The 24330-nt window shown below is 46.1% G+C and overlaps 1 protein-coding gene across 1 annotated transcript in view; it reads right to left on the reverse strand.

Moving 5' to 3' along the window:
* Positions 1–1337: 1337 nt before the first annotated feature.
* The window catches only part of LOC144690847 (zinc finger protein 385D-like), a 72739-nt gene continuing 49746 nt past the window's right edge, over positions 1338–24330 (reverse strand). The window contains exons 3-6 of the mRNA XM_078558695.1: positions 23787–24074; positions 22432–22607; positions 13726–13827; positions 1338–2745 (exon numbers count right to left, since the gene is read on the reverse strand). Coding sequence (XP_078414821.1) covers positions 2524–2745; positions 13726–13827; positions 22432–22607; positions 23787–24074 — 788 coding nt within the window. The 3' untranslated portion in view covers positions 1338–2523. The remainder of the gene's footprint in view (positions 2746–13725; positions 13828–22431; positions 22608–23786; positions 24075–24330) is intronic.

Below are 24330 nucleotides of genomic sequence, written 5' to 3' on the forward strand. Positions count from 1 at the left end.
GCATCTGCGGCAGGCAGGTTGGTGAGGATGAGGTCAAGTATATTTTTCCCTCTTGTTGGTTCCATCACCACCTACCACAGACCCAGACTAGCAGTTATGTCCTTTAGGGATCGGTCAGTAGTGATGCTGCCGAGCCACTCTTAGTGATGGACATTGAAGTCCCCCACCCAGAGCACATTCCATGCTCTTGCCACTCTCGGTGCTTCCTCCAAGTGGTGTTCAACATGGAGGAGCACTGATTCATCAGCTGAGGGAGGGCGGTACGTGGTAATCAGCAGGAGGCTTACTTGCCCATGTTTGACCTGATGCCATGAGACTTCATGGGGTCTGGAGGTGATGTTGAGGACTCCCAGGGCAACTCCCTCCTGACTGTATACCACTGTGCCACCACCTCTGCTGGGTCTGTCCTGCCGGTGGGACAGGACATACCCAGGGATGGTGATGGTGGTGTCTGGGACATTGTCTGTAAAGTATGATTCCGTGAGAGAGGTTGACAGGGGGAAATGGAATTAGAAATATGGACCCAGTCAGCATCAGTGTGCGGCCTTTGAAATGGAACAGAGAGAAGTGGTCCCAGCAAGGGAAGCTGAGGGAAATCCAGGCCTCATTGCCCTCGGGAAGCTGACTGCTTATTGAAGCCATAGCCAGAGAATCTCCTACAATGAGAAATTTATACTCTAATAGATGTGGCAGCATCTTTGGAGAAAGAAAAAGAGTTAGAAACTGAGTATTTCCAGAATGCTCTGTTTTTATTTCAGATTTCCAGCAGCTGCAGCATTTTGCTTTTGTACATATAGGCAAGATATTGTGGCTTAAATCTGAAAATATCGTGATGGTTAACAGAAACTCTCTAGTTCTTTGCAATACAACAGAGACAGGGATAGACTGTGGCATATAATTTGGTAAATGGCAGAGTAAATAGTTAATCCAAAATAATCCTTCAAACCCAGACAGGACTGTGACAAAAAGAAAGTTGGTGCAGATTAGTAAAATGTAAATTTAGCACTAATGTCAGATAATTCTTCAAACAAAGGCTGGTCAGCATTTGGAATGATATCCTCGAATGGGGGGAAAGTGCTCCAGGATTTTGATCCAGTGATGAAGAAGGAACGACGATATATTTCCAAGTCAGGATGATGTGTGCTTTGGAGGGGAACTTGCAGATGGTGGTGTTCCCATGCATCTGCTGCCCTTGTCCTTCTAGATGGTAGTGGTCGTGGGTTTGGAAGATGCTTTCGAAGGAGCCTTGGTGAATTCCTGCAGTGCATTTTGTAGACGGTACACACTGCTCTTCGGTGGTGGAGGGAGTGAATGTTTAAGGTGGTGGTTGGGGGTGTCAGTCAAGCAGGTAACTCTGTCCCAGATGGTGTCAAGTTTCTTGAATGTTATTGGAGCTGCACACATCCAGCTGGAGAGTATTCTATCTCATCCTTTGCAGATGTTGGACAATCTTCAAGGAACCAGGAGATGAGTTTCTGCATTCTCCCACGGGCCTTCATATCCTTCCTAAAGTGTGGTAACCAGAACTGGACGCAATACTCCAATTGAGGCCAAACCAGTGTTTTATACAATTTTAACATAACTGCCTTGCTTTTGTACTCTTTACCCCTTTAAAAAAGCCCAGGATACCGTCTGCTTTATCAATCACTCCCTCAACCTGCCCTACCAGCCTGTACATTATTCTTACAAAAATGATTCACTTCACACTTCTCTGCATAAAGACTCATCCGCCACTTGTCTGCCCATTCTACCCGCCTGTCTATGTCTTTTTGAAGATCTGCACTATCTTCCTCACTGTTACTTTTAAGTTTTGTATTGTCTGGAAACTTTGAAATTGTTCCCTGTACACAAAGGCCGAGGTCACTAATACATCAGGAAAGAGCAAGGGTCATAACACCAACCTTTGGGAAAACTCCACTATAAACCTTCCTCCTGTCCAAAACACAACAATTCACCATTACTCTGTTCCCTGTCACTCAGACAATTTCATAACCATGTTGTCACTATCCTTTTTACTCCATGAGCTATAACTTTGCTCACAAGTCTGTTGTGATGCACTGTATCAAATGCCTTTTGGAAGTCCAAGTACAACAACATTATCCTCATCAACCCTCTCTGTTACCCCATCAAAAAACTCCAAGTTAGTTAACTAAATATGTGAATGCAGTCCCTGAGGCGGGGCTACCTTTTTTATGGAAATCTGGAGACCCCTTCACTTCTGCCCAGCTGCACTTTGTGTGGGGATCGAGCCACATGAGGTCTGTTGTTGGTGTTTTGCTTGACCAGGTGTCTCCCCCATTCAGCAGGAGGTGCCATCAGTGGAAACATCCCATTGCCACGAGATTCCATCAAAGGCACCTTTGGAAGAGAACCAGCCTCAGGTGAGTTCTGAGCTCCAACATTCTTTCATTGAGGGTTCCAATCCTTAACCTTGAACTTGTGTCCTTGACACAATGCCATGAATTAGAGGCAGGGAAACAGGATTCAGATTTCACGTGGGTGCAGTGTGCTGGTTTTGCTGGATTAGTATGGGGTAAAGAGAATGGGTCTCGGGGAGGTCCGAATTGGTCCTGGTGCTGGTTGAAGTAGAGGGTGAACCATTGATGGTGCCTGGTAAATGGCGGGAGCTGCAGCCGGTCGCAGAGACAGCGAGGGTGAGACTGTTGTCATGACAGAAGCCAACGGACTGGGCAGGAACCTGGCTGCTACTGACTCCTGGAACTCATTCTGCAAGGGCAGCAACATCTGGTGAAATAAGAAAAGCTCTTTAATGGAATATCTCCCAATCTTTGTAAATGTTGAACAACAAAATGCAAGTTTTCACTTTGAATTATCTAGTTTGTTCACAATCACCCTCATCACAGCTGACTCACTAGAGAATTGTGTCTGATTCTGAGGGACATGCTTCAGGAAGGAATGACGGAATTATGCAGAAGAGATTTACTAGAATGGTACCAGGGATGGGGGACTTCCATTCTGTGAAATGTCTAAAGAAGCTGGACTTGATCTGCTCAAAGAGAATGTTAAGAGGAGGTTTAACAGAGATGTTCAAAATCACAAATTGTTTTGATAGGGTAAAGAAGAAGAAACTGTTTCCAGTGACAGGAGGGTCAGTAACCAGAGGGACACAGGTATAAGGTGATTGGCAAAACAACCAAAGAAAAGTTGAGGGGAATTTATTTTACACGGTGGGTTATGATGTGCTGCCTGAAAAGGTGGTGGAAACAGATTCAATAGTAACTTTCAAAAGGGAATTAGATAAATTCTTGAAAGGGAGAAAATTCCAGGGCTATGGGAAAAGCAAGGGTAATTTAATCGCTCTTTCAAAGGGCTGGCACAGGCTGGATAGGCTGAATGGTCTCGTTCTTTGTGATTCTCTGATTCTCTGAAATGACTGAATGTCAGCTGGCAAAATTTACCGATAGCAGTGACTGGGAGTGCAGGAATAGATTCCCAGCATGAGTTTCATCAGTTACACAATTAGGCAGGCACAGAGCAACAACAACAACTTATATTTATATGGCACCTTTAACGTTATAAAATGAGTATTGCTGAAAGAAGACACGTTGTCGAAGCTTTTTGTCTTGCACTCATCAGAGTATTCTTTTTTAAATTCATTCACAGGATGTGGGTGTCACTGGCTGGACCAGCATTTATTACCCATCCCTAATTGCCCTTGGGAAGGTGGTGGTGAGCTGGCTTCTTGAACCCCTGCAGTCCATGTGGTGTAGATCCACCTACAGTGTTGTTAGGGAGGGAGTTCCAGGATTTTGACCCAGCAATAATGAAGGAAGGGTGAAATATTTCCAAGTAAGGATGGTGAGTGACTTGGTGGGGAACTTTCATGTGGAGGCGTTCCCAAGTGTCTGCTGCCCTTATCCTTCTGGATGGTAGCAGTATGAGTTTGGAAGGTGCTGTCTAAGGAGCCTTGGAGAATGGCTTAGGTGCATCTTGTAGATGGTGCACACTGCTGTTACTGTGCGTCGGTGGTGGAGGTGTTTGTGGATGTGGTGCAAATCAAGCGGGCTATTTTGTCCTGGATGGTGTCAAGCTTCTTGAGTGTTGTGGGAGCTGCACTCATCCAGGCAAGTGGGGAGTATTCCATCACACTCCTGACTTGTAGATGTGAACAGGCTTTGGAGAGTCAGGAGGTGAGTTACTTGCTGCAGGATTCCTAGCCTCTGACCCGCTCTTGTAGCCACAGTATTTATATGGCTAGTCCAGTTCAGTTTCTGGTCAATGGTAACCCCCAAGATGTTGATAGTGGGGGATTCAGCCATGGTAATGCCATTTAACATCAAGGAGCAATGGTTAGATTCTCTCTTGTTGGAGGTGGACATTGCCCGGCACTTGTGTGACAAATGTTACTTGCCACTTATCAGCCCAAGCTTGGACATTAGCCTAGAGCTTGCTTCAGTATCTGAGAAGTCACGAATTGTGCTGAAATTGTGCAATCATCAGCGACCATCCCCACTCTTCTGACCTTACATTTGAAGGAAGGTCATTGATGAAGCAACTAAAGATGGTTGGGCCGAGGACACTACCCTGGGGAACTCCTGCAGTGATGTCCTGGAGCTGAGATGACTGACCTTCAACAACCACAATCATCTTCCTTTGTGTTAGGTATGAATCTAGCCAGTGGAGAGTTTTCCCCCTGATTCCCATTGACTCCAGTTTTGCTAGGGCTCCTTGATGCCACACTCAGTCAAATGCTGCCTGATGTCAAGGGCAGTCACTCTCACCTCACCTCGGGAGTTCAGCTCTTTCGTCCATGTTTGAACCAAGACTGCAATGAGATCAGAAGCTAAGTGGCCCTGGCGGAACCCAAACTGGGCATCAGTGAGCAGATTATTGCTAAGCAAGGGCCACTTGATAGCACTGTTAATGACCCCTTCCAGCACTTTACTGATGATCGGGAGTAGACCGATGGGGCGGTATTTGGTTGGGTTGGATTTGTCCTGCTTTTTGTGTACAGGACATAACTGGGCAATTTTCTACATTGCCAGGTAAATGCCAGGTTTTGTTCACAGAATATCAAATGTAAAGGGAACAACAATTTATACTTCATGAGAAGAGAATACTGATTAGTTAGCAAATGTTAAGAATAAATTGGATAGCTATATGGATGGGAGAGGTCTGGAGGGTTATGGACTGGGTGCAGGTCAATGGGACTAGCGGAATAATATTTCGGCACAGACTAGAAGGGCCGAATGGCCTGTTTTTCTGTGCTGTAGTGTTCTATGGTTCTATGGTTCTCTGACTGGTACAGGCATTGCCATGGGGAATGCACCAGTTAACTTATGACTGATGGTAAACTGCCAAGCTTTGTTTAAATTCAAACCAGGCAGGTTGACTCTGATTGGTCAAGGTATTGCTCTGGGGAATGAACGAGAGAATGGCTGCCACCTATTTTGTTTCATTGAAACAGGCGCAATGCGTGTACATGTTCTTTCTGCCTGGAAAGGACAGGGCCCTGTCTATGTAGCTTCTAACATGTATAAGTGATCCACACTGCAAGCCTGACTGACAATCTTAAATTGGTTGTCAGTCTAATTCTTAACACACTGAGGATTATTTAGCAAATGTTGTCCAATCACGGAATCACATCTAATGTTGGACACTGTGTTTTGCATCTTGCAAGCTCTCTCAACCTGTCCTTCCACATTCAATGAATTATGCACATATGCACCCAGATTCCTCTGCTCCTGCATCACTTCAGAACTGCAGCCTTTGTTTTATATTGTCTCTGCATTCTTTCTACCAAAATGAATCACTTCACATTTTACTGCACTGAATTTCATTTGCCACTTGTCTGTCCATTCCACCAACCTGTCTATGCCCTTTTAAAGTTCTGCACTAACCCCCTCACTGTAGAAAATGGTTCCAAGTTTCATATCATCCGCAAAGTTTAAAATTGTTCCCTGTACACCAAGGCCTAGGTTATTAATATATATCAGGAAGTGTGGGGTCCTAACGCCATCCCCTGGGGAGCTCCATTATAAACCTTCCTCCAGTTTTAAAAACCATTAATCAAAACTCTGTTTCCTGCCACCTAGCCAATTTTGTTTCCATGTTGCTACTCTCCCTTTTAGTCCATGAGTTCTAACTTTGCCTGTAACTCTCTTGTGCAGCACATTATCAAATGCCTTTTGGAAGTCGTCATATCAAAAGCATTGCCCTCAAAAAACCTCCCCATTGCCTCATCAAAATAATCCAGCAAGCTAGCTAACCACAATTCGAGCTTAATGAATCCATGCTGGCTTCTCTTAATTAACCCGCATTTGCCCAAGTGACTGTTAATTGTAGCCCAAATTATGATTTCTAGAAGCTTCCCCACCACTGAGAGTAAATTGACTGGACTGCAGTTGCTGGGCTTTTCTTTACACCCTTTTTTTGAACAAGGGTGTAACATTTGCAATCCTCCAATCCTCTACCACCACCCCAAAGCCTGAGGAAGATTGAAAGGATATGGGGAAATGTCAAGAAACAATAATTCAGGGTAAAATTAATGGTCACTTGGACAAATGCAGGTGAATTAAGGAAAGCCAGCATGGATTTGTTAAGGGGAAATTATGTTGGACTAACTTGCTGGAGGTTTTGGAAGAGCTAACAAAGAGAGTTGTTGAGGGTAATGATGTTGATGTGATGTTCTTGGGTTTCCAAAAGGCATTTGATACAGTGCCACACGACAGACTTATGGGTAAAGTTAGAGCTCATGGAATAAAAGGGATAGTAGCAACATGGATATGAAATTGGCTGAGTGACAGGAAACAGAGTAATGGTTAATGGATGTTTCTCAGGCTGGAGAAGGTTTGTAGTGGAGCTCCCCAGGGGTCAGGGTTGGGACTCTTGTTTTTCCTGATATATATATTAATGATCCAGATCTTGGTGTGCAGAACACAGTTTCAAAATTTGCAGATGATATGAAACTTGGAAGCATTGTGAACTGTGAGGAGGACAGTGTAGAACTTCAAAAGGACATAGGAATGTTGGTAGAATGGGCGGACAATATGAAGATGAAATTTAATGCAGAGAAATCTGGGGTGATTCATTTTGGCATGAAGAGCATGGAGAGACAACATAAAATAAAGCGTGAAGGAGCTGGTGTATGTGTGTATAAATGATTGAAGGTGGCAGGACAGGTTGAGAGCGTGGTTATCCTGGGCTTTATTAATCGGGCCATAGAGTACAAGAGCAAAGTGATGTTGAACTTGCATAGGACACTAATTCAGCCTCAGCTGGAGAATTGCCTCCAGTTCTGGGTGTCACACTTTAGGAAGGATGTGAAGGCATTGGAAAGGGTGCAGAAAAGATTCACGAGAATGGCTCAAGAGATGAGGAACTTCAGTTATGAAGATATCATGGAGGAGTTGGGACTGTTTTGCTTGGAGAGGAGAAGGCTGAGAGGTGTTCAAAATCATGAGGGGTCTGGACAGAGTAGATAGGGAGAAACTGTTCCCATTTGTGAAAGGATCAAGATGAGAGGGCATCGAATTAAAGTAATTAGCAAAATAAGCAATGGCAGCATGAGAAAAATCTTTCTCACATTGTGAGTGTTTGGGATTGGGAATGCACTGCCTGAAGTGGAGGCAGGTTCAATTGAGGCATTCAAGAGGGAATTAGACTGTTATCTAAAAAGGGAGAATGTGCAGAGACACGGGGAGAATGCAGGGCAATGGCACTAGGTAAATTGCTCATTTGGAGAGCTGGTGCAGACACAATGGGCTGAATGGCCTCCTTCTGTGCTGTAACAATTCTGTGATTCTATGAAGTACGGTCAGCCTTTCTCAGTTCATGCTCCTCCTTATTGATTTTAAACCCTTCAAGTGTCTGAATTACCTCCTATTTCACCATGGTCTGTGCAGCATCTTCATCCTTGGTAAAGATAGATGCAAAGCATTCATTTAATACTTCAGCCATGTCCCTGCCTCCAGGCATAAATCCCTATTTTTGGTCCTTAATCAGTCCCGCTCCTCCTCCTAACACCCTTCTACTATCTATACGCCTATAGAAAGCTTTTATATTCCTTTGTATGTTAGCTGCTAGTCTCTTCTCATACTCATCTTTGCTTCTATTGTTTGCTTTTTCAATTCTCCTCTGAGCACTTATTAAATTCTTTCATGGGGTATGGACATCGCTGGCTGAGCCAGCATTTATTGCCCATCCCCAATTGTCTTTGAGAAGGTGGTGGTGAACTGCCTTCTTGAACCGCTGCAGTCCATGTGGTGTAGCTACACCCACAGTGCTGTTAGGGAGGGAGTTCCAGGATTTTGACTCAGTGGCAGTGAAGGAATGGTGATATATTTCCAAGTCAGGATGGTGAGTGGCTTGAAGGGGAACTTGTAGGTGGTGGTGTTCCCATGCATCTGCTGCTCTCTTCCTTCTAAGTGGTAGAGATTGTGGGTTTGGAAGGTGTTGTTGAAGGAGCCTCAGTGAATTACTGCAGTGCATTTTGTAGATGGTACACACTGCTGCCACTGTGCGCCGGTGGTGGAGGGAATGAATGTTTAAGGTGGTGGGTGGGGTGCCAAGCAAGTGGGCTACTTTGTCCTGGGTGGTGTCAAGTTTCTTGATTGTTGTTGGAGCTGCACTCATCCAGGCAAGTGGGGAGTATTCCATCACACTCCTGTTCGACCTGACTCCACTCTTCCACCCACCCCCAACCCCCAGGTCTCTGCCTCCATGCTGACTCCTCCCATCTATGGGATTCCTTTCAACCCAAGGATTCCCCCAGCCCCACCCTCCACCACCCTCCTCCCACTCCCCAAGCCAGACTCAACACTCACCCCAACACCTACCAAGGCCCAACACAACCTGACAACACTCTTCCAAGGCCCAACCCAACCAAACAGCAGCCCCTCCAGGCTCTGGCCAACCCTCACCCGCCCCACCAGCCATAATCTGACCCACCGCTCCAGGCCCGACCCAACCAAACCTAACACCCTTAACCCACACCACCCGTCCTTCCCCTCCACCACCGCCCCCCCCACAACCACCGAGGCCTGACCACCCCTGAGGCTCGTCCCAACCACTCCCATACCAAGGCCTGACCCCCACCCCTCCCCCGGGCCTGACCCAACCCCTGCCCCCCCACCATGTCCGACCTGAGCCCCGCTCTCCAGGCCCGAACCAAACCGACCCCCGGCCAAAATCCAGCACCCCCAAGGCCTGACCCAAAACCACCCAAACTCCCCCCTCACTCCCTCCAAAATCCATCCACCCCCTTCCCACAAATCCTACCCACTTACCTTATATACTTACCTTCTCCCTGGCCTGTCAAGGGCATTTAAACTCGGCTGGACCTTTAATTTACTTGTTTTACACCAGCTAGTGCTGTAAAAGAGGGGGTGTGACCTCCTGACAGTGCTTCCCTTCAATGCTAGGCCATGTGGACGCACTACACTGCCCGGATCTCGCCCGGCCTGATTTGCAAGGCTGAGCGAGATAGGATCAAAAAAATTGAGGTAAAAGGCTTGAACAGAATGGCAATCAATTCTGATTGCTGCTCCGAGGGAGTTTAAGCCCATTAATTTCCTTACTTTCCTCACTCATTTTAGCACCTCGGTTACTGTCTGTTTTTGGAATATAACTTGTGTCTTCTCCTGTGAAAACAGATACAAAACCTTTGTTCAGTGTCTCTGTCATTTCCTTATTCCCCATGATAATTTCTCCTGTCTCTGCTCCTAAGGGATTAACATTTACTTTAGCTACTCCCTTCCTTTTTATATGTATTGTAAAAGCTCCTGCAATCTGTTTTCATATTTGTTCTAATGCTATTTTTTTCCCATTTTATCAACTTTCTGGTGGCCCTTTGCTGATTTCTAAACCATTCTCAATCCTCACTAGCTACTTGTCTTTGCAACTTTCTAAGCCTCTCCATTTCATCTAATGCAATCCTTACCTTCCTGAGCAAGTCTTTCTTGCTGAATTTTTGCTTTTCAACAGAATGTATTTTTGTTGAATGTTTTTTAATTATTTCGTTAAATGCCTCCCACTGTTTACTCACACCCATAGTTTTTATTTACTCAACCAATCTCAGCCAGTTCTCCCCTCATACCTATCCCGCGCATCCTCCCTCACGCCTTCTCCTCCTTCCCAGAAACATGATAGGGTCCCCCTTGTCCTCACTTATCACCCCACCAGCCTCCGCATTCAAAGGATCATCCTCCGCCATTTCCGCCAACTCCAGCATGATGCCACCACCAAACACATCTTCCCTTCACCCCCCTTGACGGCATTCCGTAGGGATCGTTCCCTCCGGGACACCCTGGTCCACTCCTCCATCACCCCCTACTCCTCAACCCCCACTTATGGCACCTCCCCATGCCCACGCAGAAGATGCAACACCTGCCCCTTCACTTCCTCTCTCCTCACCGTCCAAGGGCCCAAACACTCCTTTCAAGTGAAGCAGCATTTCACTTGCATTTCCCCTAACTTAGTCTACTGCATTCGTTGCTCCCAATGCGGTCTCCTCTACATTGGAGAGACCAAACGCAAACTGGGTGACCGTTTTGCGGAACACCTGCGGTCTGTCCGCAAGAAAGACCCAAACCTCCCTGTCGCTTGCCATTTTAACACTCCACCCTGTTCTCTTGCCAACATGTCTGTCCTTGGTTTGCTGCATTGTTCCAGTGAAGCCCAACGCAAACTGGAGGAACAGCACCTCATCTTCCGACTAGGCACTTTACAGCCCTCTGGGCTGAATATTGAATTCAACAACTTTAGATCTTAAACTCCCCCTCCCCCCATCCCCACCCCGTTTCTTTTCCCCCCCACCCGCTTTTTTTTCAATAATTTATATAGATTCTTCTTTCCCCACCTATTTCCATTATTTTTAAATCTAAAACTAAAACCTTTAGTCTTTCCACCCCACCCCCACTAGAGCTGTACTTTGAATATCCTGTTTTCCATTCTTAATTAGCACTTTTCTCAGACAAAGACCACCACCTTCAACACCTCTTTGACCCTTTTGTCTGTGACATCTTTTGATTATCTGCTCACACCACACCCTCAATGTGTCTCTTCCCCCCCCCCACCCACCTTAAACCAATTTATATTTCTCCCTTGTTGAAACTATGCTGCAGTTCTGCCGAAGGGCCATGAAGGCTCAAAACGTTAACTGATTTCTTCTCTGCCGATGCTGCCAGACTTGCTGAGTTTTTCCAGGTAATTCTGTTTTTGTTTTGGATTTCCAGCATCCGCAGTAGCTTTTAGCTTTTTGTTTTTACCTATATAATTGGCTTTGGTTAAGTTAAAGATCCTGGATTGTAATTAGAGTATGCCACTTTCAAACTAAACATGGAATTCAATTCTATTATGATCGTTATTTCCCAGAAGATCTTTTACTATGAGATTACTAATTAGCTCTGCCTCATTCTACAATACCAGATTTAAAAAAACTTTATCTCTAGTTGGTTCCATAATGTATTGCTCCAGGAAGCAATCACAAAAACATTCTACAAACTCACTTTCTTGAACACCTTTGTCGATTTGATTGGTCCAGTCTATATAAAGATTAAAGTCTCCCACAATTATTACATTGCCTTTGTTACATCCTTCAAAGATTTCTTCAGAACTGAAGGAGAAACATATGGACTCGAAACGTTAACTCTGTTTTTCTCTCTCCACAGATGCTGCCAGACCTGCTGAGTTTTTCCAGCACTTTCTGTTTTTATCTCTTTATTTCTAGTATAACTACTGTTTGGGGGATCTATAAACTACTCACAGCAACTTTGCTATTCCTAATTTCCACCCAGATTGATTGCACTTCATGATCTTTAAAGATTCTTTCTCCTGTCTTTCTTATGTCATCCTTTACTATCAGGGTTACCCTTTCTCCTTTGCCATTCTGTTTGTCTTTTTGAAATGTTATGTACCCTGGAATATTTAATTCTCAACCTTGGTCATTATTTAACCTTGTCTCTGTTATGGTAATTAGATCTAAGTCATTTATCTCTATTTGTACCAACAGTTCAGCTATCTTATTATGAATGCATCATGCACTCAGATGAAGAACCTTTCAAGTCATTTTTTACTGCTTACTCACTGATGCATAATTATTGTTAAAATTTCCATCCCTTCCTCTCCCACTCTGCCTGTTTTTAACTGAAGTCCGTACAGTTCTGTCACCTCCACTTTTTTCTTTGGATTTCTAAATCTCTCTTCACCCAAACTCTCTCCCCACCTCCCCTTCCACCCCCATTAGTTTAAAGCCCTATCCACAGCCCTAGCTGTACAATTGGCCAGGACACAGGTCCCAGTCTGGTTCAAGTGGAGCCCATCCCAATGTAATAGTTCCCTCTTCCCTGAGTACTGATAGCAGTGCCCCAAGAATCGAAACCCCTTCTTCCCACTCCACTCTTTCATCCACGTGTTTAATTCTATGATCTACTTGACCCTATATCAATTTGCACATGGCTCAGTTAACAATCCTGCGTTTTAATTTGGACCTTAAGCTTTTCAAATCTATTCAGCTGAACGTCATTCCTGGTTCTACCAATGTTGTTGGTCCTACATGGACCATGCAAGCTGGATCCTTCCCTTCTCACTCCAAGTTCATCTCCAGTATTGTCCTTAACCCTGACACCGAATTCCCACCTGTACCAAATACCCAACTTAGCACTCATTCCTCATCGCACTCTGTGTTCCCACTCAGTGAGGTTGCAAAACCTGTCTGCTTTTGTAGAAAGCTGATAGCTCACTCCCAAGTTGCAACAGTCACCTTCCTGCTATAATAATTAACGTCTATCCAGGCAACCATTTTCAGTTGATTGACATATAACTGCCACTGCCAGGCAGTTTCCGTTAACCAGGTTTTTTTAACTAGCTTACAACTTTAAAGCTCTAAGTCTGACTGTTAATCTAAATTATAGCTTGAGAAAAACTTACCAGAGACATCCCACCGAGAACAAATTCCCGACTTCACACTCGTTCCTTGTCTCTGTGCTCCCGCTCATTGAAGTTGGCTTTCCCATGGTTAATTATTCTTACTCAGGACTGTTCTTTATCCTTCTCCATAGCCAACCTAAACCTTATGGTGCAATAATTACTGTCCCCTAAATGTTCCCCCACTGTCGGTTGATCCACTTGGCCCATCTCATTCCCATGAACCAGGTCGAGCAATGCCCACTAGTTTGTTGGGCTGGAAACATACGGCTGTCGAACATTTTCCTGAACGCATTCTAGGAACTATTGCCCCTCTCTGCACTTTACACTAACACTATCCCAGTCTATATTTGGATAATTAATGTTCCCAATTATAATGCTCTATAATTCTTGCACTTCTCTATAATTTCCTTGCAGATTTATTCTTCTACATCTTTCCAACTATTTTGTGGCCTATAGACTACATCAAGCAATGTCATTCTATTTTTCCTTCATTCCTTAGCTGTAGCCAAATAGATTCTGTCCTTGACCCCTCCGGGGTACCTTCTTTCTCAATTTTCACATTTGCTTCTGTTTAATTTTACTTCTTTTGAACTTGATTTGTATTTTATAGCCTGAGGACTCAGAATGCTTTTTGTGCATCAGCAAGAGGAACCAGGTCAAGGTGTCTCCTCGTACTCCCAGCGAGCTAGTCAGCAGCATCTGGCTCCTGGGTCACCCTCGAATGCGGCATTATCAGACACTTGCTGTTTTGGTTGCAGTCTACTGTACCAGACACAAGGGAAAGTACATGGGAAGAGCTGGAATTGGAACAGAGTCCTCTTTTCTCCTTAGACTTACCGCTGGTGCTTGAACATTGAGCCGTAGCTTGTTGTGTGGACTGAGTTTGGGCTTTGGAGACTTTCCTGCAGCTCTGTCCTTGTGCCTCCGGCTGGATATGTGCTACAGACAGAAAAAATATTAAATCTTTCGCAATGGCAAAGAATCAGCCCCTAAAACCCCCTGCTGCTAAAACAGGGCCCGCCCACACACCCTCCCCCAAACTCAACACCTTCACTGCCACTGATTAACCCTCCTCACCCACCCAAATGCGCACATCAGTGAGAGTGAGGCAGGGACAGACAGTGTGAGTGAGGCAGATACAGGCAGTATGAGCGGGGCAGGGACAGACAGTGTGAGTGGGGCAGATACAGGCAGTATGAGCGGAGCAGGGACAGGCAGAGTGAGTGAGGCAGATACAGGCAGTATGAGCGGGGCGGGGACAGGCAGTGTGAGTGGGGCAGATACAGGCAGTATGAGTGGGGCGGGGACAGGCAGTATGAGTGGGGCAGATACAGGCAGCAAGAGCGGGGTGGGGACAAGCATTGTGAGTGGGGCAAATACAGGCAGTGAGAGTCGGGCAGGGACAGGCAGTGAGAGTGGGACAGGTACAGGCAGCAAGTGTGTGGCAGGTACAGTCAGTAAACGTGGAGAGGGTACAGGCAGTTAGTGTGGAGCAGATACAGGCAGTGCGAGTGGGGTAGGTACGGGGAGTGCGAGTAGGGCAGCTGCAGGCAGTGAGTGTGAGGAAAGTACAGGTGGTGAGAGTGGGGCACACACAGGCAGTGAGTGTGAGGCAGGTATAGATGGTTGAGTGGGGCAGGTACAGTCAGTGAGTGTAAAACAGGCACTGGTAATGAGTGCGAGACTGGCAAGTAATTAGGAAAGCTAATAGAATGTTAGCATTATTGTGAGGGTAATTGAATGCAAAAGTAGGGAGGTTATGCTTCAGGTATACAGGGCATTGGTGAGACCATATCTGGAGAACAATGTACAGTATTGGTCTCCTTACTTAAGGAAGGATGTAAATGCATTGGAAGCAGATCAGAGAAGGTTGACTAGACTAATATCTGGAATGGGTGGGTTATCTCATGAGGAAAGGTTAGACAGGCTAGGCTTGTATCCAGAGGAGTTTAGAAGAGTAAGAGGTGACTTGATTGAGATCCTGAGGGGTCTTGATAGGGTGGATGTGGAGGGGATGTTTCCTCTTGTGGAAGATTCTAGAACTCGGGGTTACTGTTTAAAAATAAGGGGTCGTCCATTTAAGACAGAGATGAGGAGAAATGTTTTCTCTCAGAGGATTATGAGTCTTTGGAACTCTCTTCCTCAAAATACAGTGGAAACAGAGTCTTTGAATATTTTTATCGCAGAGGTAATTAGGAAGTGAAAGGTTATTGGGGGGTAGGTGAGAATGTGGAGTTGAGGTTACAATTATATCAGCCATGATCTTATTGAATGGTGGAGCAGGCTCAAGGGACTGAGTGGTCTATTCCTGCTCCTAATTCATATATTCATGTGGGCAGGTACATGGAGTGGGTTTGGGGCATGTACAGGCAGTGAAAGTGGGGCAGATACAGGCAGCGAAAGTCGGGCAGTTGCAGGCAGCGACAGTGGAGCAGGTACAGGCAGCTGGAATGGGGTAGAGCAGGCCAGTGAGAATGGGGTAGGTACAGGCAGTGGGTTTGGGGCATTTACAGGCAGTGAGAGTGTGGCAGATACAGGTAGTGGGCATAGGGCAGGTACAAGCAGTGAGTATGGGACAGGTAGAAGCAGTGGGTATGGGGCAGAGGCAAGCAGTGAGAATGGGGTTGGTACAGGCAGCAGGTGTTGGGCAGGCACAGGCAGCAGGTGCGGGACAGGTACAGGCAGCCATGTGGGGGTGGTACAGGCAGCGAGAATGGGGCAGGTACAGGCAGTGGGCGTGGAGCAGGTACTGTCAGTGAGAGCATAGCAGGTAAAGGCAGCGAGATTAGGGCGGTTACAGGCAGTGAGTGTGGGGCAGGTACAGGCAGCAGGCATGGGGCAAGGTCAGGCAGTGAGAGTGGGGCAGTTACAGGCAGTGACAGTGGGGCAGGTAAAGGCAGTGAGAGTAGGGCAGGTCCATGCAGTGGGTGTGGGCAGGTACAGGCAGTGAGAGTGGAGCAGGTACATGGAGTGGGTCTGGAGCAGGTACAGGCAACGAGTGCATGGTATGTACTAGCAGTGGCTGTGGGGCAGGTACAGGCAGTGTGTGTGGGGCAGGTACAGGCAGTGGGTGTGGAGCAGGTACAGGCAGTGAGTGTGAGGCAGGTACAGGGAGTGGCTGTGGGGCAGATACAGGGAGTGGGTGTGGGGCAGTTACAGACAGTGGGTGTAGGGCAGGTACAGACAGTGGGTGTAGGGCAGGTACAAGCAGTGAGAGTAGGGCAGGTCCATGCAGTGGGTGTGGGGCAGGTACAGGCAGTGACAGGCAGTGAGAATGGGGCAGGTACAAGCAGTGAGTGTGGGGCAGGTACAGGCAGTGAGAGTGGAGCAGGTACATGGAGTGGGTCTGGAGCAGGTACAGGCAACGAGTGCATGGTATGTACTAGCAGTGGCTGTGGGGCAGGTACAGGCAGTGTGTGTGGGGCAGGTACAGACAGTGGGTGTAGGGCAGGTACAAGCAGTGAGAGTAGGGCAGGTCCATGCAGTGGGTGTGGGCAGGTACAGGCAGTGAGAGTGGAGCAGGTACATGGAGTGGGTCTGGAGCAGGTACAGGCAACGAGTGCATGGTATGTACTAGCAGTGGCTGTGGGGCAGGTACAGGCAGTGTGTGTGGGGCAGGTACAGACAGTGGGTGTAGGGCAGGTACAAGCAGTGAGAGTAGGGCAGGTCCATGCAGTGGGTGTGGGGCAGGTACAGGCAGTGACAGGCAGTGAGAATGGGGCAGGTACAAGCAGTGAGTGTGGGGCAGGTACAGGCAGTGGGTGTGGGGCAGGTACAGGCACTGACGGGCAGTGAGAATGGGGCAGGTACAAGCAGTGAGAGTGGGGCAAGTACAGGCAGTGGGTGTGGGGCAGGTACAGGCAGTGACGGGCAGTGAGAGTGGGGCAGATACAGGCAGTGAGATTGAGGGAGAAGCGAATAACACCAAAGTGCTACACAGCCAATGAAATACTCTTTTTAATGTCGTTACTGTTCTGGTGCTGGAAAAGCAGTAACTATTTTTTGCAGAGCTAAACACCACAACCAGTAACTAGACAGTGACCAGATCATCTTTTATAGGTGTTAGTTGAGCGATAAATATTGCCCAGGGCTCCTGGCAGAATTTCCCTACTCTTCTTCCAAAGGTTTATGGCACCCTCCACATTCAGCTCATGAGGCAGGCTGGGCCTAGGCTTAATGGCTCATTCAAAAGTAAAGGGACGGTAAAAGGAAGAGTGGAGCCAATTTGGAACCAAAAAGGGGATTTACACATAAAGACAGGGCATGTCTGAGGTATTAAATAAATACTTTGCATCTGCCTTTACCAAAGAGGAAGATGCTGCCTAGGTCATGGTGAAAAAGGAGGCGATTCAGACTCTAGGAGGGTTTAAAATTGATAAGGATGAGGTATTGGATAGGCTGTTTGTACTTTGAGTTGATAAGGCACCAGGACCAGATAAGATGGATCCAAGGATACTGAGGAAAGTGAGAGTGGAATTTGCAGAGGCCGAGCAATAATTTTCCAATCTTCCTTAGAGTCAGGGGTAATGCCAGAGGACTGGAGAATTGCAAACATTGCAAATAACTCCAGCAAGCTAGTTAAACATAATTTTCCCTTAACAAATCCATGCTGACATTCCTGCATTTGCCCAAGAGACTTTCAATTTTGCCCCAAATTATTGTTTCTAGAAGTTCGAAAAAGGGTGTAAAGAAAAGCCCAGCAACTACATACAAGTCAGTTTAACCTTGTTGGTTGGGAAGCTTCTAGAAACAATAATTTGGGACAAAGTTGAAAGTCTCTTGGGCAAATGCGGGTTAATTAAGGAATGTCAGCATGAATTTGTTAAGGGAAAATCATGTTTAACTAACTTGCTGGAGTTATTTGAAGAGGTAACAGAGAGAGGGTTGTTGAGGTCGATGTTGTTGATGTGGTGTACATGGACTTCCAAAAGACATTAGATATAGTGCCACACAATAGACTTCTGGGTAAATTTAGAGCTCATGGAATAAAAGGGACAGCAGCAAATGAATGTGAAACTGGCCGAATGACAGGAAACAGAGAGCAGTGGTTCATGGTTGTTTCTCAGACAGGAGGAAGGTTTATAGTGGAGCTCCCCAGGGGTCAGTGCCAGGATCACTGCTCTTCCTGATGTATATTAATAACCTAGACCTTGGTGTACAGGGCACAATTTCAAAATTTGCAGAGGATACGAAACTTGAAGGCATTGTGAACTGTGAGGTGGACAGTGTAGAGCTTCAAAAGGACATTAGACAGGTTGGTGGCAAGTGGCAAATGAAAATTAATGCAGATATATGTGAAGTCATACATTTTGGTAGGAAGAACATACAGAGACAATATAAAATAAGGGATTCAGTTCTAAAGCGGGTGCAGGAGCAGGGAGATCTGAATGTATATGTGCATAAATCACTGATGGTTGAGAGTGTGGTTAATAAAGTATACAGCATCCTGGGCTTTATCAACAGGGGGGAAGAGTACAAAAGCAGGGAAGTTATGTTAAATCTGTATAAAACTCTGGATCAGCCTCAACAGGAGCACTGTGTCCAGTTCTGGGTGCCACACTTTAGGAAGGATGTGAAGGTATTAGGGAAGAAAAGATGAAGAAAAGATTGATGAGAATGTTTCCAGGGGTAAGGGACTTCAGCTATGAGGTAGATTCACAGAATCACAGAATCACAGGATCACAGTGCAGAAGAGCCCTTTGGCCCATCGAGTCTGCACCAACACGTGAGAAACACCTGACCTACCTACCTAATCCCATTTACCTGCACTTGCCTCATAGCCTTGAATGTTATGACGTGCCAAGTGCTCATCCAGGTACTTTTTAAAGGATGTGAGGCAACCCGCCTCCATCACCCTCCCAGGCAGCGCATTCCAGACCATCATCACCCCCTGGGTAAAAAAGTTTTTCCTCACATCCCCCCTAAACCTCCTGCCCCTCACCTTGAACTTATGCCCCCTTGTGACTGACCCTTCAACGAAGGGGAACAGCTGCTCCCTATCCACCCTGTCCATGCCCCTCATAATCTTGTACACCTCGATCAGGTCGCCCTTCAGTCTTCTCTGCTCCAACAAAAACAACCCAAGTCTATCCAACTGCTCTTCATAACTTAAATGTTTCATCCCAGGCAACATCCTGGTGAATCTCCTCTGCACCCCCTCCAGTGCAATCACATCCTTCCTATAATGTGGCGACCAGAACTGCACACAGTACTCCAGCTGTGGCCTCACCAAGGTTCTATACAACTCCAACATGACCTCCCTACTTTTGTAATCTATGTCTCGATTGATAAAGGCAAGTGTCCCATATGCCTTTTTCACCACCTCACTAATATGCCCCTCCACCTTCAGAGATCTATGGACACACACACCAAGGTCCCTTTGTTCCTCAGAACTTCCTAGTGCCTTGCCGTTCATTAAATACTTCCTTGTCAAATTACTCCTTCCAAAGTGTATCACCTCACACTTTTCAGGGTTAAATTCCATCTGCCACTTATCTGCCCATTTGACCATCCCGTCTATATCTTCCTGTAGCCCAAGACACTCAACCTCACTGTTAACCACCCGGCCAATCTTTGTGTCATCCGCAAACTTACTAATCCTACCCCCACATAGTCATCTATGTCATTTATATAAATGACAAATAATAGGGGACCCAGCACAGATCCCTGTGGTACACCACTGGACACTGGCTTCCAGTCACTAAAGCATCCTTCTGTCATCACCCTCTGCCTCCTACAACTAAGCCAATTTTGAATCCACCTTATCAAATTACCCTGTATCCCAATTGCCTTTGCCTTCTTTAAAAGTCTGCCATGTGGGACCTTGTCAAAGGCTTTGCTGAAATCCATATAAACTACATCAACTGCACTACCCTCATCTACACACCTGGTCACCTCCTCAAAAAATTTAATCAAATTTGTTAGGCATGACCTCCCTCTGACAAAGCCATGCTGAGTATCCCTGATCAAACCTTGCCTCTCCAAGTGGAGATAGATACTCTCCTTCAGAACTTTCTCCAATAGTTTCCCTACCACTGACGTGAGACTCACAGGCCTGTAGTTCCCTGGCTTATCTCTAAAATCATTCTTAAATAGCGGAGCCACATTAGCTGTTCTCCAGTCCTCTGGCACCTCCCCCGTGGCCAGGGAGGAATTAAAAATTTGGGTCAGAGCCCCTGCGATCTCCTCCCTTGCCTCCCTCAGCAGTCTGGGACACAAATATTCCGGACCTGGAGATTTGTCCACTTTTAAGCCTGCCAACACCTCCAATACCTTGTTACTCCCAATATCAATTTGCTTAAGAACCACGCAGTCTCTCTCCCCAAGTTCGATACTTTCATCCTCATTCTCTTGGGTAAAGATGGACGTGGAGTATTCATTCAACACTCTACCGATGTCCTCTGGCTCCACACATAGATTGCCCCCTTGGTCCCTTATGGGCCCTATTCTTTCCCTGGTTATCCTCTTCCCATTGATATACTTGTAGAATATCTTGGGATTTTCCCTACTTTTACCAGCCAGAGCTTTCTCATATCCCCTTTTTGCTCTCCTAATTGCTTTCTTAAGCTCCACCCTGCACTTTCTGTACTCCACTAATGCCTCTGCTGATTTGCTTCCCTTGTACCTGCTAAAAGCCTCTCTTATCCTTCTCATCGTAACCTGAATATCTCTGGTCATCCATGGTTCTCTGGGCTTGTTACTCCTTCCTATCACCCTAGAGGGAATATGTTGAGCCTGTACCCTCCCCATTTCCTTTTTGAACACCCCCCACTGTTCCTCTGTAGATTTCCCCACAAGTAACTGTTCCCAGTCTATCTTGGCCAGATCCTGCCTTATTTTACTAAAATCCACTCTTCCCCAATCCAAAACATTTTTTCGCAACTTGCCAATTTTTTTGTCCATAACAAACTTAAACTGTACCATGTTGTGGTCGCTATCGCTAAAATGCTCCCCCACCACCACCTCAGTCACCTGTCCGGCTTCATTCCCCAGAATTAGGTCCAGCACTGCGCCGTCCCTTGTTGGACCCTCTACATATTGACCTAAAAAGTTCTCCTGTACACATTTCAAGAAATCCACTCCATCAAAGCCCTTAACACTATGTTTATCCCAATTAATGTTGGGAAAGATTGGAGAATGTTGGGACTGTTTTCATTGGAGAAAAGAAGATTGAGAGGAGATTTGATAGAGGTGTTCAAAATCATGAGGGGTCAGGACAGAAAAGGTGGGAGAAACTGTTCCCATTGGTGGAAGGATTGAGAATGGAAGGACATAGGATTAAGGTAATTGGCAAAAGAACAACGGTGACATGAGGAAAAACTGTTTCACACAGCGAGTGATTAGGGTCTGGAATCTGCTGCCTGAGAATGTGATGGAGGCAGATTCAATCGAGGCATTCAAGAGGGAACGGGATTACTATCTGAAAAGGAAGAATGTGCAGGGCTAGGAGGGGAGGAGGTGTGGGAGTGACACTACATAAATTGGTCCTTCAGAGAGCCAGCACAGACATGATGGGCTGAATGGCCTCCTTCCCTGCTCTAACTGGTGTCTGGTGTTTTAAAGGTGGCCGCCCAGCAGCGTCCATTCATTTCCATCTGAGATTGCAAAAAAATGCAGTCTGCCAATCCCCATGCCTCCACTTTTACCTCCTGGTCTTACCCTTCTCGCACACCCACCAGCCCAGCACAAACACTTGTACTTTCGCCAGGAGAGTGATGGAAGCCCCAGAGAAACATACAGCAGGAGAGTGGGAGAATCCCTCTAGAAATTCAAACAAGAGCAATATTTATTTAATTCAGGGCCATCTTCAGAAAATGTTTTTTTTTACAAATTCAGATCTATTATGAAATGGAAAGGTTATGTAAGTAGTGCCTGCCAGATGACAGATGCCGCATATCTATAAAAGTTGTTAAACAATCTTTAAAAACCAGAAAAGCCCCCATTCCATAGTGCCAGCATTTCACAGCCAAACACAGCTGCCCCCTCATTAACCTCAAAATCTCATAGACCACTTTACCACAGGGTGAGCTTGTCATGTGGTTTTAAAGAGACAGGCTGCGTTAAACACAACACTATTGTAGAATCACAGACTGAGGCCATTCGACCCATCAGATCCATGTCAGATCTCATGCAAGTTGCACTTCCTCACCCTTCCCCGTAGTCTGCATTATTTTTCTCTTATCCAGTTCTCATTTTAAACCCCAATTAAAACTGCTTCCACAACACTCTAATGTAACAGTTAAACACTGCACAAATGGTCTAGCCTATCAGTGAACAGCGCAGAAGAAAATCCACTCCATTTTATTTATTTTTTGTTCTGTAACTAGAGTTCAATCTAAGCACATGAAAACTGGAATTATCATCCAGCTGATTTCCACTGATGTTTAAATTAATCCCGGGCTCTTCCGTTCTGACCAATCTCTACTCAGGAGTTAGCACTTAGTCAGGATGGCTTATATCTCCTCCCATTACACATGTCTTTGGACCAACAGCTCTCTTATCTGATCAGACCGGATACTGGGGAGAGGGTGAATAACATTGCACCTGCTTCAGCTGGATGTCTGAGTTAACACAAACATCACACAGCTGACAGTGGAAAATCTTGTCCTGTAATTCAGAGCAGGGCCTTGTCTGTCCATGGAGTTTGAAACGTGGTTTCGGATAAACCTTTATGGGACCCAAACCATTTCGAGCCGCAATCATTGTCTTGTGTTTGGTGCCTGAATTGGAAACAAAGAGAAGGTATTTAATCTTCAACTCTTTCAAACATCACTCAGATTTTCACCCCTTTTCTTAAGAAATTGGTGGCAGGTTGGCTCACACAAACCTTGACCATTCACCAACATGTCACATCATATGTTTATTCCCCAAATGTATAGTTACAGTAGCATCACAACTAAAAACCATCCAGTCACTGGGCACAGGTCAGGAGCTGGATCCTGAAAAATTTATACCATTCATAACTTTAACTTTACTGACCCCATCACCCCAGAGACCGACCTTACTGACCCCATCACCCTGGAGACATAACTTACTGACCCCATCACTCTGGAGACCAAACTTACTGACCCCATCACCCTGAAGACCAAACTTACTGACCCAATCACCCTGAAGACCAAACTTACTGACCCCATCACCCTGAAGACCAAACTTACTGACCCAATCACCCTGAAGAACAAACTTACTGACCCCATCACCCCAGAGACCGACCTTACTGACCCCATCACCCTGGAGACCAAACTTACCGACTCCATCACCCTGAGACCAACCTTTCTGACTCCATCACCCTGGAGACCAAACTTACTGACCCCATCACTCTGGAGACCAAACTTACTGACCCAATCACCCTGGAGACCGACCTTACTGACCCCACCACCCTGGAGACTGAACTTACTGACCTCATCACCCTGGACCCCATCACCCCGTAGACCAACCTTACTGACCCCATCACCCCGGAGACTGACGTTACTGACCCCATCACCCTGGATACCAAACTTACAGACCCCCATCACACCCTGAGATTGGCTTTACTGACTCTATCACCCTGGAGACCAACCTTACTAACCCCATCACCCCGGAGACCGACCTTACTGACCCCATCACCCTGGAGACCAAACTTACTGACCCCATCACCCTGGAGACCGAACTTACTGACCCCACCATCCTGGAGACTGACCTTACTGACCCCACCGCCCTGGAGACCGACCTTACTGGTCCCATCACCCTGGAGACTGACCTTACTGACCTCATCACCACAGTAAGATTGACCTTACTGTTGCCTCAAGAATAACACAGAGCATGGCCTGCAGGAGAAATTCTCCTGCAGCATCTTTTCGTGTTTGATTGGAGGTGGAGAGACACCTCTGAAAGATGAAAGGAAACCTGTAGCTGTCACTTACCGCTATTGTGAGCCTGTAGTTGGGAAAATGAGTTCACAACAACTTTGCACAGTGAGCAATATCGCAGCTTCATTACCGACTCCTCATCAGATAGGCTATCAACAATTCCTGCAGCAATGGCTGTCATTCCATCCACCTCAGAATCTCCTCTCACTAGAGTTAGACTCAAAGTACTGTCAGTTGATGCAATTAGGTCAGTGGATGGTTGAAAGTGAGTAGGGAGCAATGAGGGAACAGATTGGAGAGCTTCTGGATGGACTGCATTGGAAATAACCTCCACGTCATCGTCTATTGAAGAAACAAGATGAATATATTAAACTCCTGACGCATGAAGCCAGACATATTAAACTCTGCTTAATTAAGCTCAGTCCTCCCCATGACTGTGTTTTAGTGGAAACATGGACTTCTACATGTCTTGTCCTGACCTACTGCTGGGAGATTGTCGATAACAGTGTCAACACATTTCTGCAGGGTTCCCCAGAACTCTGCCCACAGATAGGATAGGAGACTGGACAATCAAATGCAGAAATCTACAGCCAGATAA

This window comes from Cetorhinus maximus, chromosome 2, assembly GCF_964194155.1.
Source record: "Cetorhinus maximus chromosome 2, sCetMax3.hap1.1, whole genome shotgun sequence".
In the NCBI taxonomy this organism is placed as follows: domain Eukaryota; kingdom Metazoa; phylum Chordata; class Chondrichthyes; order Lamniformes; family Cetorhinidae; genus Cetorhinus; species Cetorhinus maximus.